The sequence below is a fragment of the Hevea brasiliensis genome, chromosome 10, assembly GCF_030052815.1.
Source record: "Hevea brasiliensis isolate MT/VB/25A 57/8 chromosome 10, ASM3005281v1, whole genome shotgun sequence".
NCBI classification, from domain to species: Eukaryota; Viridiplantae; Streptophyta; class Magnoliopsida; order Malpighiales; family Euphorbiaceae; genus Hevea; species Hevea brasiliensis.
The window spans coordinates 114,237-127,629 of NC_079502.1; the positions used below are offsets into that span (position 1 = coordinate 114,237).

Below are 13,393 nucleotides of genomic sequence, written 5' to 3' on the forward strand. Positions count from 1 at the left end.
GGATCAGCCCAAGTCTCTACATCTAGAGGATCACAGCCAGCTGGTAGAGGTAGAGGCAGAGGTAGGGGTCCTGGTAACACTCCTGGAAGTCAAAGCACTATTAACCAGCCAGTATCCAGTGGCGCACCAGTCAAAGTGTATACCATGCGTCAGAGGGAGGAAGCTGAAATATTAGACGTAGTAGCTGGTATTTTCTCCATCCTTAACCAAGATGTACATGTGTTATTTGATCCTGGCTCCACACATTCGTATGTTAGTACTAGTGTGATGTGTTCTACTGCTATTCAGTGTGTACCAATGGATTATGATGTGCTAATAACTAGTCCATTAGGCCAGGAGGTCAGGGTAAATAAATTATATAGGGATTGTCCTTTGGTGATCCAAGAACACACTTTTCTGTCTGATTTAATTGAAATGCCCTTCAGAGATTATGACATTATCTTGGGCATGGATTGGTTAGCCAGGCATCATGCGATGATTGATCAGAGATCAAGATACCACTTTTGGTCTTCCTCAGTATGGTGATGTAGTAATACATGGGGAGAGGCAGCTATTGCCTTCAAACATCATTTCAGCTGCACTAGCCAAAAAAATGATTAGGAAAGGGTGTGAGGCGTACTTGGCACATGCGATAGACACCCAAGTGGATAGTCCAGCTCTAAAGGACATCCCCACTGTATGTGACTTTCCGGATGTGTTTCCTGATGAATTGCCAGGATTATCTCCAGAAAGAGAAGTGCAGTTTGAAATTGATATTATGCCTGGTGTGGACCCAATCTCCATAATGCCATACAGAATGGCACCAGCAGAACTAAAAGAATTGAAAGTACAGTTGTAAGAGTTGCTTGACAAGGGCTTCATCCGCCCTAGTGTGTTACCTTGGGGAGCGCCGGTGTTGTTTGTAAAGAAGAAGGATGGCACTCTCCGATTATGCATTGACTATCGGCAGTTGAATCAGGTGATAATAAAGAACAGATATCCATTGCCCCGTATTGATGACTTGTTTGCTCAGTTGAGGGGTGCAGCTGTGTTCTCCAAAATTGACCTGAGATCAGGTTATTATCAGTTGAAAGTACAAGAGCAGAGTATTCCTAAAACTGCCTTTAGAACCTACTATGGCCATTATGAGTTTTTGGTTATGCCATTCGGGTTAACTAATGCTCCGGCTGCTTTTATGGATCTGATGAACACTATCTTCAGACCATACCTCGACCAGTTTGTTGTGGTATTTATTGATGATATATTGGCCTATTCGAGGAATGCAGAAGAGCATGATAGAGATCTGCGGATTGTACTACAGACTTTGAGGGAGAAATAACTATATGCCAAATTGTCAAAATATGAATTTTGGCTGAAGGAAATATCTTTCTTGGGGCATGTAGTATCAGAAGAGGGCAACAAGGTAGATCCTAGCAAGATAGAAGCTGTCCTTAATTGGAAGCCACCCAGAAATATCATAGAGATTCGTAGTTTTCTGGGGTTAGCTGGATACTACCGTCGATTTGTGAAGGGATTCTCCATTTTGGCATCTCCATTGACCAAGCTGCTTAGAAAGGATGTGAAATTTCAGTGGACGGACAGATGCCAACAGAGTTTTGATGAATTGAAGAGATGTTTGACTGAGGCTCCAGTCCAGACTTTACCTACACCGGGTAAAGAATATACAGTTTATAGTGATGCTTCTCACAATGGGTTAGGTTGTGTGTTGTTGCAAGATCGAAATGTCATTGCCTATGCGTCACGCCAGCTAAAACCGCATGAGAGGAATTATCCGACACATGACTTGGAGCTTGCAGCTATTGTGTTTGCTCTTAAGATCTGGAGACATTATTTGTATGGGGAGAAGTGCTACATCTACACAGATCATAAGAGTTTGAAGTATTTGGGCACCCAGAAAGAATTGAATTTGAGACAGAGGAGATGGTTAGAGTTGATAAAATACTATGATTGTCTGATAGACTATCAGCTAGGGAAAGCGAATGTTGTGGCTGACGCCTTAAGTCACAAAACTATGGCAAGTCTACGAGTTACTCCTTTGTCTTTAGTGCATGAGTTAAGATCATTGCATGCCAGCTTAGAGATTAATGATGATGGACAGACAACAGTTGTATGGCATATACAGCTAGTATTGATCGATCAGATTAGAATGGCTGCTCAAAATGATGAAAGGTATCGGAAGATGTTGGAAGAAGCCCGACAGGGCAAGAAACCAGAATTCTCAATCAGAGATGATGGTCTACTGCTACACCAGGGCAGAATATGTATTCCTAATAATGTCGAATTGAGGAAGATCATTTTGAAGGAAGCACATGAGTCTCCTTTTGCCATGCACCCTGGTGGCACAAAAATGTAGGGGGGCTAAAGGAGCATTACTGGTGGATGGGTATGAAAAGGAATGTGGCAGAGTTTGTATCCAAATGCCTAACTTGTCAGCAAGTGAAGGCAGAGCATCAAGTACCCACTAGGTTGTTACATCCACTACTAGTACTAGAATGGAAATGGGAAAGAATAACAATAGATTTTGTGATGGGACTCCCGAGGACACAAAAGAGTCATGATGCAGTATGGGTCATCGTCGACAGACTGACTAAGTCTGCTCATTTTTTGCCAGTTCGGATGGACTACAGTTTAGAAAGATTGGCCAAGTTGTATATAGACGAGATTGTGAGACTGCATAATGAAATACAAAATAAAAACTCCAATAACAATATTTCAAATAATAACTCAATCACAATCAATATGCTTCCCTAAAAATATGTTGGTAAATAATTCACTCTTTGCTGCGAAAAATGATTTCTTCATTATTGGTCTAGGACCGAGTCATAACTCCTGAATAAGTTATAGATATACTCAAATTTAACTTGATTAATATTGTCAATTTATTTTAAATTCAATTAAATTTATCATCAATTATTTAAATTTATTCTAAATCTAATTATTAATTGAAAATATCTAAATTTATTTAATTTTATATATTTTAATTAATAATAATATATACAAAAATATTTCAATTAATAAATTTGTATTTTAAAATTAATAATTTTTAATATTTAAATTCTATTTATTTAAAATATAATATAAAAAATTTATAAATATTATTATATAATATATATATTTTTATATTTAATTAATTATTTATATAAAAAAATTTAAGTTCCTTTCCAACATGTAAAATGGCATTGTTGGAAGGTGGATCTTCATCCTCTTCTTTAGGTAGCTTGACAAAATATGTGATTGACAATTTATCATAAATTAATTATAATAACGTTCTTGTCTCTATATTTAATTAAATAGTATTTCGGTCAACTTTGAAATTATATATATCTTAATTATTTTATTTATATGTCACTTTTTATTGATTCAATTGATTTCTGAATGTAATTCTTAATAGGCTAGAACATCAATTCCAGTTTTAAGACTTATTATAAAATTAAAACACTTCTAATAAAAATTATTTTCATTCAAAGGGATGCGAATATTCAACTTTATTTAAATTACATTAGATAAGATCAAGGGTAGACAATTGGAATCATGCAGAAGCAATTGTTTTCTTTATTAATGTAAGACAAGAACATCGTAATTAATTATACTCCTATTCTTTAAAATTTTTTAATGGAATGTTAGCCTGTAGCTAGAGATCGACCAACCAGCAAAGCCATGACGTCACTTGTTTTCTTGGCAACCAAGATTAGAATTTCCCGTTTAGAATACTTCCTAAAAGAAAGAACAAAATGCTCTTTTCTCGTAGCCATCCAGAAGAACTATTGCAGCTACAAATACTTCAAGCTCGTCATCCTTATCCTCATATTCTACACTTGGCACCAAAATGGAGAAAGCACAGCTTGTGTTCGTCCCCTCCCCCGGTATAGGCCACCTTGTATCGGCAGTGGAGGTAGCAAAGCTTCTTCTTACTCGCCAACACCAGCTCTCCATCACTGTCCTTATCCTTAATCATTCTTTTTTCGACTCCAAAATTCATAAATACATTGAATCGCAAAGAGCTTCTTCCTCCCCTATATCCAATCGTCTCGGATTCATTGATCTGCCCAAAGATGAGACTGAAATATTTAATTTATCTTCTTTCATTGAAAGACAAAAACCCCATGTCAAAGAAGCTGTGCTGAAGATCATTCAGTCAGAGTCAAGCGTTGAATCGGCTCAGCTGGCGGGTTTTGTTATCGATATGTTCTGCGCGTCGATGATAGATGTGGCCAATGAATTTGGTGTTTCGTCTTACATATTCTATACGTCAGGTGCGGCCTTTCTTGGTTTCATGCTTTATGTGCAGAAGATTCATGATGAAGAGAAATTTGACCCCATCGAGTTCAAGGACTCAAATACCGAGTTACTGGTGCCGAGTTTGGTAAACCAATTTCCTAGTGGGGTTATGCCTTCAGCGTTGTTGAGTAGAGAGTGGCTTCCTCCTTTACTTGACAGCACAAGAAGGTTTGGAGAAGCTAAGGGTATTATAATAAATACATTTTTAGAGCTAGAATCCCATGCGATTGAGTCTTTGAAAATGTCTGCTGTTTACCCTGTGGGACCCATTTTAGATGTGGGGTCCGATGGAAGAAACACTCACCGCGAAATCATGCAATGGCTTGATGATCAGCCTCCGTCATCAGTTGTATTCCTGTGCTTCGGGAGCCATGGAAGTTTTGATGAGGATCAAGTGAACGAGATTGCCTATGCATTAGAGCATAGTGGTCAGCGATTCTTGTGGTCCTTACGCCGACCGCCACCTCCAGGTCTCCAAGCATCTCCCAGTGACTATGAGGATCCACAACAAGTCTTGCCCGAAGGATTCTTGGATCGAACGGTTGGGATTGGAAAGGTGATGGGGTGGGCTCCACAAGTAGCTGTGTTGGCCCATCCAGCCATAGGAGGATTTGTTTCACATTGTGGATGGAATTCTATACTGGAAAGCATATGGTTTGGTGTCCCAATTGCCACGTGGCCAATGTATGCAGAACAACAGTTTAATGCCTTTGAAATGGTGATGGAATTGGGATTAGCAGTAGAAATTAAAATGGATTATAGGAAGCATAGTGGAGTAATTGTAAATTGTGATGAAATAGAGGGAGGAATAAATTGTTTGATGAAGCATGATAGTAAGCAAAGGAAGAAGGTGAAGGAGATGAGTGAGAAGAGCAGAATGGCATTAATGGAAGGTGGATCTTCGTGCTCTTGGTTAGAAAGTCTAATAAAAGATATGATGAATAATTTAGCATAAAATAATTATAATAAAGTTATTATTTTTAAATTTAATGAAAGTCTGAGTAATAATTGATAGGTTATATAATAAGATGTATTCATTTTCTCATAAAATAAGTAGTTGAGGAGATTCGAATTTAAGATCTTTCCATCTTTTATATTTTAAAAATTAAAAAAAAATAATTGATGGGGTATTTTTCAATATCGTTAATTACTTTGTTTCTACATATTTACATTTTTTTTATGAATTTTATTATGCGTAATTAAATTCTACAAATTGATAAAAAGATTACAAATGAATACTAAAGTAGCAAGGCTTAAATACACTATGCTATTTATAAATTTTGAACTCACTGTTAAATTTTATTCAATTATTTTAAAAATACATTTAAAATATATATATTTTTAGGTTTAATAAAAATTTAATAAACTGAATAATAATTAATGAATTACGGAATAAGAGATAGTTAATTTTCATTTCATTATAAAAATGAAGACCAACTAAATAATCCCTTGATTGGCAAAATAAAAAATTTTTGAGAAATCTATAAATTGAAAATTTTATTTTCATTCTCAATTATGGAAAACATTATAATACTTTTATAAATTATTCTTGAAGTAATATATATCAAGAATTTAACGTTATTTTATCAATGAACGTTTCGCAATAGCGTCAAAGGAACACGCAGCCAGCCATGATATCACTCTTAGTTCACACGTCGTGCTTTAAATTCTTAAAAATGAATGCATTATCATGGAAGATGACATTTCTGGGATCCTTCTTGATGTTCTTGATTCAGTGGCTGTGGATGTTTTTTATTTTTTCAGTTTTTGGTTTTTGAGGGTCCCCAAGTCCCATAGCTTCCTGCAAGCAAAGAGAGCTTGGCGTATTCAATTTAAAATTTTCAAATAATATTTAATATATAATATTCATGTAACATAGAAAATAATCTATTTATTAGTAATTATAAATTTAATTAATAAGTATAATTCAGAATAAAATATTTTTATTATCTCTTACAAATTTAATTAATAAATATTTTTGTATTCATTGATAATTTTCATTTTAAAATAAGAATATTTAATTTTATTTTATTTTAAAATATGATTTATTAGTTTTTAGCAAAATAATTAATAAAATAGAATCAATTAGTAATTTAATAAATTTTATTGTTATTTTTTAAGTGTAATAGTTTAGAATGAAAATACTTTATGTAATAAATTTTAATTTTGTATAAATATAAATATAAATAAATAATAAATTATTTTATAATTTTTTTTAGCTCCTTTAAATATTATCCTCAAATTCTACCGCTATTTCTCATGCATTTTTTTTTACCTTATATTAAATTTCATTATATACTTAAATTTATATTGTTTCATAATATTTAAATATTTTTTAAAGTTTATACTTTTTTATTTTTCCATGAGTAATAATTTTTTTTATTAACAGATATAATACATGCACATACTGATTAGTAATAGGAATACATTCCTGTTAAAATCACGATAATTTTAATAAAATTTTTGTTCCTTTATAACCTAGACACATACATATTTCATATTTGATGTGAAATTTTAAAAGACTAAACTCAAAATATCCTTCATTTATTTACGAATTTCGACTAGAATTACATCAGAAAACTCAGTCCTCCCTTTTTTTTTACTTAAACGCCTTATTTTTTGCAGATAAATAAAACATACGCACGCAAGTGAGTTAGGAAACTGAATAGGAAATCTCTCTACTTTCTTGCATCATAAAGATTTTCTTGACTAATTTGACAAAACTACAGAGATTCAAACAGAAAGACTATGTGAAGCATGCATCATAATTATACCCAACGTAAAATGCTTGCCTATACAGATATTGATCAACCAGCAAAGCCACGACTTCACTTGTATTCTTGGTCACAAATATTAGAATCTCCTGTTTATTAGAATCCTTTAAAAAAGATACACCAGAGAATAATTCAAAAAAGAGAAAAAAAAAAAAAAAAAAAAAAACAGCTATTGTCTTATACCCACCAAAATGCAGTACTGCAGCTAGAAATACATCAAGCTCATCCCCATCATCCTCATCTTCTATACTTGGCAGCAAAATTAAGAAGGTTTTATCAATACTAAAATGGAGAAAGCACAGCTCGTGTTCGTCCCCGCCTCTGGTATGGGTCACCTTGTATCGGCGTTGGAAGTAGCAAAGCTTCTTCTTACCCGGTGTCACCAGCTCTCCATCACTGTCCTTGTCCTCAATCATTCTTCTGTCAGCTCAAAAGTTCATAACTATGTTGAATTGCAGAAAGCTTCTTCCTCCACTATATCCAATCGTCTTCGATTCATTGATCTGCCCAAAGACGAGACTAAATTGTTTAATTTTTCTTCTTTCATTGAGAGACAGAAACCCCATGTCAAAGAAGCTGGGTTGAAGATCACTCAGTCCGAGTCAAGCGTTGACTCTCCTCAGCTGGCAGGTTTTGTTATCGATATGTTTCGCACGCCGATGATAGATTTTCTTTACCTTGGGTGTAGCTTATCTTGGTCTCATGCTTTATGTGTAGAAGATTCGTGATGAAGAAAATTTTAACCCCATTGAGTTCAGGGGCTCAACTGCTGAGTTACCAGTCCCGACTTTGGTAAACCCTTTTCCTGCTAGGATTATGCCTTCTGCGATGTTGAGCAAAGAGTGGCTTCCTCCTATACTTGACAACACAAGAAGGTTTGTAGAAGCTAAAGGTATTATAGTAAATACGTTCTTAGAGCTGGAATCACATGCGATTGAATCATTGAAATGCCTCCTGTTTACCCTGTTGGACCCATTTTGGATGTGGGGTTGGATGAAAGAAACACTCACCAAGAAATCATGCAATGGCTTGATGATCAGCCTCCTTCATCTGTGTTGTTCTTTCTTGTGCTTTGGGAGCAACGAAGGTTTGATGAGGATCAAGTGAAAGAGATTGCTTTGCTCTAATGCATGGTGGTTATCGATTCTTGTGGTCCCTAAGCCAACCACCACCTTCTGGTCTTTTAGCAACTCCTAGTGATTATGAAGATCCACAAGAAATCTTGCCCGAAGGATTCTTCCATCAAACGTCTGGGATTGGGAAGGTGATCGGTAGAGTGGGCTCCACAAGCGGCTGCCTTGGCTCATTCAGCAATAGGAGGATTTTTTCACATTGTGGATGGAATTCTGTGCTAGAGAGCATATGGTTTGGAGTCCCAATTGCCACGTGGCCAATGTATGCAGAGCAACAGTTTAATGCCTTTGAAATGGTGATAGATTTGGGATTAGCGGTGGACATTAGAATGGACTATAGGAATGACGGTGGAGTAATTGCGTATAGCAATGAAATAGAGAGAGGAATAAAGTGTTTGATGGAGCATGATAATGAGAAAAGGAAGAAAGTGAAGGAGATGAGTGAGAGGAGTAGAATGGCCTTAATGAATGGTTGATCTTCATACTGTTGGTTAGGTAATTTAATAAAAGATGTGATGGACAATTTAGTATAAAACAATTGTAATAAAGTATTTATTTTATATCTATGGTTCATTCATTTCATAATCCTATGTATAAGCAACTCTCATACTATAGGATCCTTAGATTCTATAGCCAATGATACAAAACTCCTGGAATTGAACGGCAACTTCGCTGTCGCTAGTATTGAATGTATTGTGTAGTGGGGCTCCAAAACAGCTTTTTTGATCGTAATGCTTCAGCTGCAAAAACCAGTGGAGCAACATTAAAATAATATATTTTTTTTCTAACATGTAAAACTTGCATTAAAAGGCTGTAAGGCTTAATACAACCTGTATTTAAAGAAAATAGTTGAAGAAAAAAGGAAGCCTATAGTATTTAGTTGGTAACAAGCCCAAGAGAATCAACTCAATCCAAACTTAACCAAAACCTAAATCCATAAATCAAATCCATTCATAGCTTTAAAACACTAAGGGCATGTTTTGTATGGCTTAATTAAACTTATAATGTAATATCGATTATATTACATATTTGATTACGTTGTTTGATAATATAAAAAAAATTAAACGTAATAAAATAATAATTATGTAACATAATTAATTATACTTAAAATAACATAATAGTTATTACATATAAAAATTAATATTATCATAATTACTTGTTTTGACTCTTTTATTTATTGTAAATACTTTTATCACTACCACTATTTGACTATCATCATACTATTACTACCACCATCACTATCCTATTACTACTATCGCCATCGCTATCACTGACCACCCTTATCACCACATAAGAATGGTCACTTCTACCACCACCAAACCTCTATCACCACTACTACCTCACTTTATTACTACTAACACCATCTAATTATCATATCGCCACCACCACTAACACTCAGTCACTAGCTACTATTATTTGACTACAAGTCACTATAACTATTATAACTTATTATAACATTTTAAATAAATTAAATATTAAAATAAAATTATTATTATATTATATTATTTATATTTTTATAGATCCAAAACCATAACTACAAAAGCAGGTTAAATTTGAAAAACCTTCACTATTTCGATCCTGCTTGCAAGAAAACAGAACCAGAACACCTATTTACTCACAAACTAGTTGAGGGAGGGCTTCAACCATAACTAGGAGAGGAAGATTCATCATCTCCCCTTATCCCGGAGGGCAGGGGAAGCCTTCGGAAAACAAAAAGCTCGGCGGTTCCAAGAGAGCGACGAGACTTGAGAAAACAGAAAAAAAAAAGTTGTCTTTAATTGATATTAGAAAAACCAAATCAAAATTTACGCTAGATATTAATCAGATAATAATTGAGTTGTAATTCCCCAGGGCCAAATTCGATGGGTTCTATCGTTATACATCTTTTTCAATTGCTTTCATCATTTAAAGATTCTAACAATGCATTGATGCGGAGATCAATGAAAAACTTAAGACTTAATTTATAAAAAATTAAGATATAAATATGTGAATTTTATTTATTTAATATATACATCTCACTATATATAACGTTTCTTAAATCCATTATGGACCAAATAAGAATTTCCTATGAATCAAAGTTGGGATCCTCTGTGTTATAATGGAACAAAATCTTTCTTTATTCGCTCTCCATTCACTGACAATTGCAGGACAATTTTGATCTTAAAACGAAAGTTCTGCATATCGGGCCAAAAAAATAAAAATTTGGTTGAATTGAACGTGATCAAAAAGCATAGGGAGGGCGAAGCTATATGTAACTAGTGGGGACCATGGTCCTCAACTCCCACAGCTCCTTTTAATTTTATTTTCCCCTTTTACATATTATCTTCCAGCTTCATCGCTGCTCACCATACATTTTTTTATTACTTTAACTTGTTTGAGCTTATTTAACCCAAGCAATAATAAAAAAAAAAAACATAAAAATAGCCGGGATAAGCTTCTAGGAATCATGATGAAGAAACTAAATATTACAGTACATAAAGTCAAGGGCATGTTGGCAACTGGAATCTACACAGGAATCATGCAGAAGCAATTAATTCTTTTCTTTATTAATTTAAAAATTACATAATTCAAACAGAAAGACTTTTTATTTTTAGGATAAACAGAAAGACTTTGTGATTCTTGCAGTTTTAATATGTGAATTCTATTTTACAAAATGCATTTTAAACCATCATGCATGGATCAAATATAGACCAGACCTGTAAACTTTAAATGCTTGTCTATAGAAATAGACCAACCAGCAAAGCCATGACATCACTTGTATTCTAGGCCACCAATGACAGAATTTGCCGTTTAGAATACTTCAAGAAAGAAAGACCAAAACAACTTTTGTCTTATACCCACCTGAATGTAGTACTGTCAGCTACAAATACCTCAAGCTTATCAGGATCATCCTCATCTTCAATACTTGGTGGCAAAATTAAGAAAATTATATCAATACAAAATGGAGAAAGCACAGCTTGTGTTCGTCCTAGCCCCTGCTATGGGCCACCTTGTATCGGCAGTGGAAGTAGCAAGGCTTCTTCTTAACCGTCATGACTTGCTTTCCATCACTGTCCTTGTCCTCAATCATTCTTCTGTCAACTCCGGAGTTCGTAACTACGTTGAGTCGCAAAGAGCTTCCTCTTCCACTATATCCAATAGTCTTCGATTCATTGACCTGCCCAAAGACGAGCATGAATCATTTAGTTTCTCTTCTCTCGCTGAGAGACAGAAACCCCATGTCAAAGAAGCTGTGTTGAAGATCACTCAGTCCGAGTCAAGCATCGACTCGCCTCAGCTGGCAGGTTTTGTTATTGATATGTTCTACACGCCAATGATAGATGTGGCCAATGAATTTGGTGTTCCGTCTTACATTTTCTTTACGTCGAGTGCAGCTTCTCTTGGTTTCATGCTTTATGTGCAGAAGATTCATGATGAAGAGAAATTTGATCCCGCTGAGTTCAAGGACTCAGATTCTGAGTTACCAGTGCCGAGTCTGGTAAACCCACTTCCTGCTAGGGTTATGCCTTCCCAATGTTGAGCAAAAAGCAGCTTCCTCCTTTACTGGAAAATGCAAGAAGGTATGGAGAAGCTAAGGGTATTATAGTAAATACGTTCTTGGAGCTAGAATCCCATGCGATTGAGTCTTTCAAAATACCTCCTATTTATCCTGTAGGACCCATTTTGGATGTAAGGTCGGATGGAAGAAGCAATCACCAAGAAATCATGCAATGGCTTGATGATCAACCTCTGTCATCAGTTGTATTCCTATGCTTTGGGAGTATGGGAAGTTTTGGTGAGGATCAAGTGAAAGAGATAGCCTGCGCATTAGAGCATAGTGGTTATCGATTCTTGTGGTCCCTACGCCGACCACCGCCTCCGGGTCTCCTGGTATCTCCCAGTGACTATGAGGATCCACAAGAAGTCTTGCCTAAAGGTTTCTTGGATCGAACAACCAAGATTGGAAGGGTGATGGGGTGGGCTCCACAAGTGGCTGTCTTGGCCCATCCAGCCATAGGAGGATTTGTTTCACATTGTGGATGGAATTCTGTGCTAGAAAGCATATGGTTTGGTGTCCCAATTGCCACGTGGCCAATGTATGCAGAGCAACAGTTTAATGCATTTGAAATGGTGATTGAATTGGGATTAGCAGTGGAAATTAAAATGGATTATAGGAATGACAGTGGAATAATTGTGAATTGCGATGAAATAGAGAGAGGCATAAAATGTTTGATGGAGCATGATAGTAAGAAAAGAAAGAAGGTGAAGGAGATGAGTGAGAGGAGTAGAATGGCCTTAATGGATGGTGGATCTTCACACTTTTATTTAGGTAATCTAATCACAGATGTGATGGATAATTTAGGATAAAACAATTGTAAAAGTACTGCTTCTCTTTGTAATATAGAGAATAAATCTCATATTATTATATGAATGATGTATATACGTTAGATGTATTTAATAATAATTTCTTATACTTTATATTTTCATGAATTTAATTAATTTTACTTAATTAAATCCGACAAATTTGATAAAATTCACAAATGTATACTAAGGCTTAAATACACTATATGCTAATTTTAAAATTAATTATTGTTAAATTTCACTAATTATTTTAAAAATAACTAAGCATAGAGTTTTTGAAATCTACAAATTAAACGTTCCATTTTCATTCGCATCCCATTTCTAAGACTAACCAAGATACCTACCATGGTATATTTGGTGGGAAGAATGAAACATATAAATAAAATCTATATATTTATTTATAAAAAATTTGATAATTTATTAATAAGTATCGTTATATAAATATAACATAATATATATATATATATATATATATATATATATATATATAGAAAATTAAAAGTCTTTATTCAGTGATGATTTAGGTAGGTAAAAGAGAATAATCTTATGAATAATAACCGATATTTTTTCTTTTTGAACGATTAAAGAAATCTTCTGTAATGTTATGCTCTCAGAAACTCACTACCTTTGTGGTTCGCAAACGAATTTAAATTACCAAATATAAATAGATAAAACTACAATAAATATAGACTTTGATTACACTTTTTTTAACATTTTGTACATGACGTTAAAGTAACAAATAATATTAAGGTAATATATTTAGACATTAAAAAAACATATAACGTAATAAATAATATACATAACATCATGCATGATAATACTGTAAATTTGTATGAAAGTGTCACGATCCAACCTATGGGCCGGACC

At 34.5% G+C, this 13,393-nt stretch overlaps 4 protein-coding genes across 4 annotated transcripts; all 4 read left to right on the forward strand.

The window, feature by feature from the left end:
* The first annotated feature begins 3,791 nt into the window (after positions 1–3,791).
* LOC131169617 (anthocyanidin 3-O-glucosyltransferase 1-like) lies at positions 3,792–5,359 on the forward strand. The gene has a single exon (XM_058128796.1). The coding sequence runs from the start codon at positions 3,827–3,829 to the stop codon at positions 5,231–5,233; it is 1,407 nt and encodes a 468-aa protein (XP_057984779.1). The 5' UTR covers positions 3,792–3,826; the 3' UTR covers positions 5,234–5,359.
* Positions 5,360–7,339: 1,980 nt separating this feature from the next.
* On the forward strand, positions 7,340–8,159 carry LOC131169575 (anthocyanidin 3-O-glucosyltransferase 1-like). The gene is made up of 2 exons (XM_058128760.1): positions 7,340–7,678; positions 7,770–8,159. The coding sequence occupies exons 1-2, from the start codon at positions 7,340–7,342 to the stop codon at positions 8,157–8,159; spliced, it is 729 nt and encodes a 242-aa protein (XP_057984743.1).
* A 19-nt stretch (positions 8,160–8,178) lies between these two features.
* On the forward strand, positions 8,179–8,661 carry LOC131169576 (anthocyanidin 3-O-glucosyltransferase 1-like). Its single transcript, XM_058128761.1, has one exon. The coding sequence runs from the start codon at positions 8,179–8,181 to the stop codon at positions 8,659–8,661; it is 483 nt and encodes a 160-aa protein (XP_057984744.1).
* A 2,395-nt stretch (positions 8,662–11,056) lies between these two features.
* Positions 11,057–12,643, forward strand: LOC110658724 (anthocyanidin 3-O-glucosyltransferase 2). The gene is given in 2 exon segments (XM_021816452.2): positions 11,057–11,694; positions 11,697–12,643. Coding segments are annotated over 2 exon segments (1,404 nt in total). The 5' UTR covers positions 11,057–11,126; the 3' UTR covers positions 12,533–12,643.
* Positions 12,644–13,393: the final 750 nt, after the last annotated feature.

What these genes read in the sequence shown, in the direction of transcription:
- LOC131169576 (XM_058128761.1), top strand. Translation starts at nt 8,179, where the DNA reads ATGCATGGTGGTTATCGATTCTTGTGGTCCCTAAGCCAACCACCACCT.
- LOC131169617 (XM_058128796.1), top strand. Translation starts at nt 3,827, where the DNA reads ATGGAGAAAGCACAGCTTGTGTTCGTCCCCTCCCCCGGTATAGGCCAC.
- LOC131169575 (XM_058128760.1), top strand. Translation starts at nt 7,340, where the DNA reads ATGGAGAAAGCACAGCTCGTGTTCGTCCCCGCCTCTGGTATGGGTCAC. An exon ending in GCGTTGACTCTCCTCAGCTG is followed by an intron (nt 7,679 to 7,769) that starts GCAGGTTTTGTT and finishes CTTTATGTGTAG; the next exon opens with AAGATTCGTGATGAAGAAAA.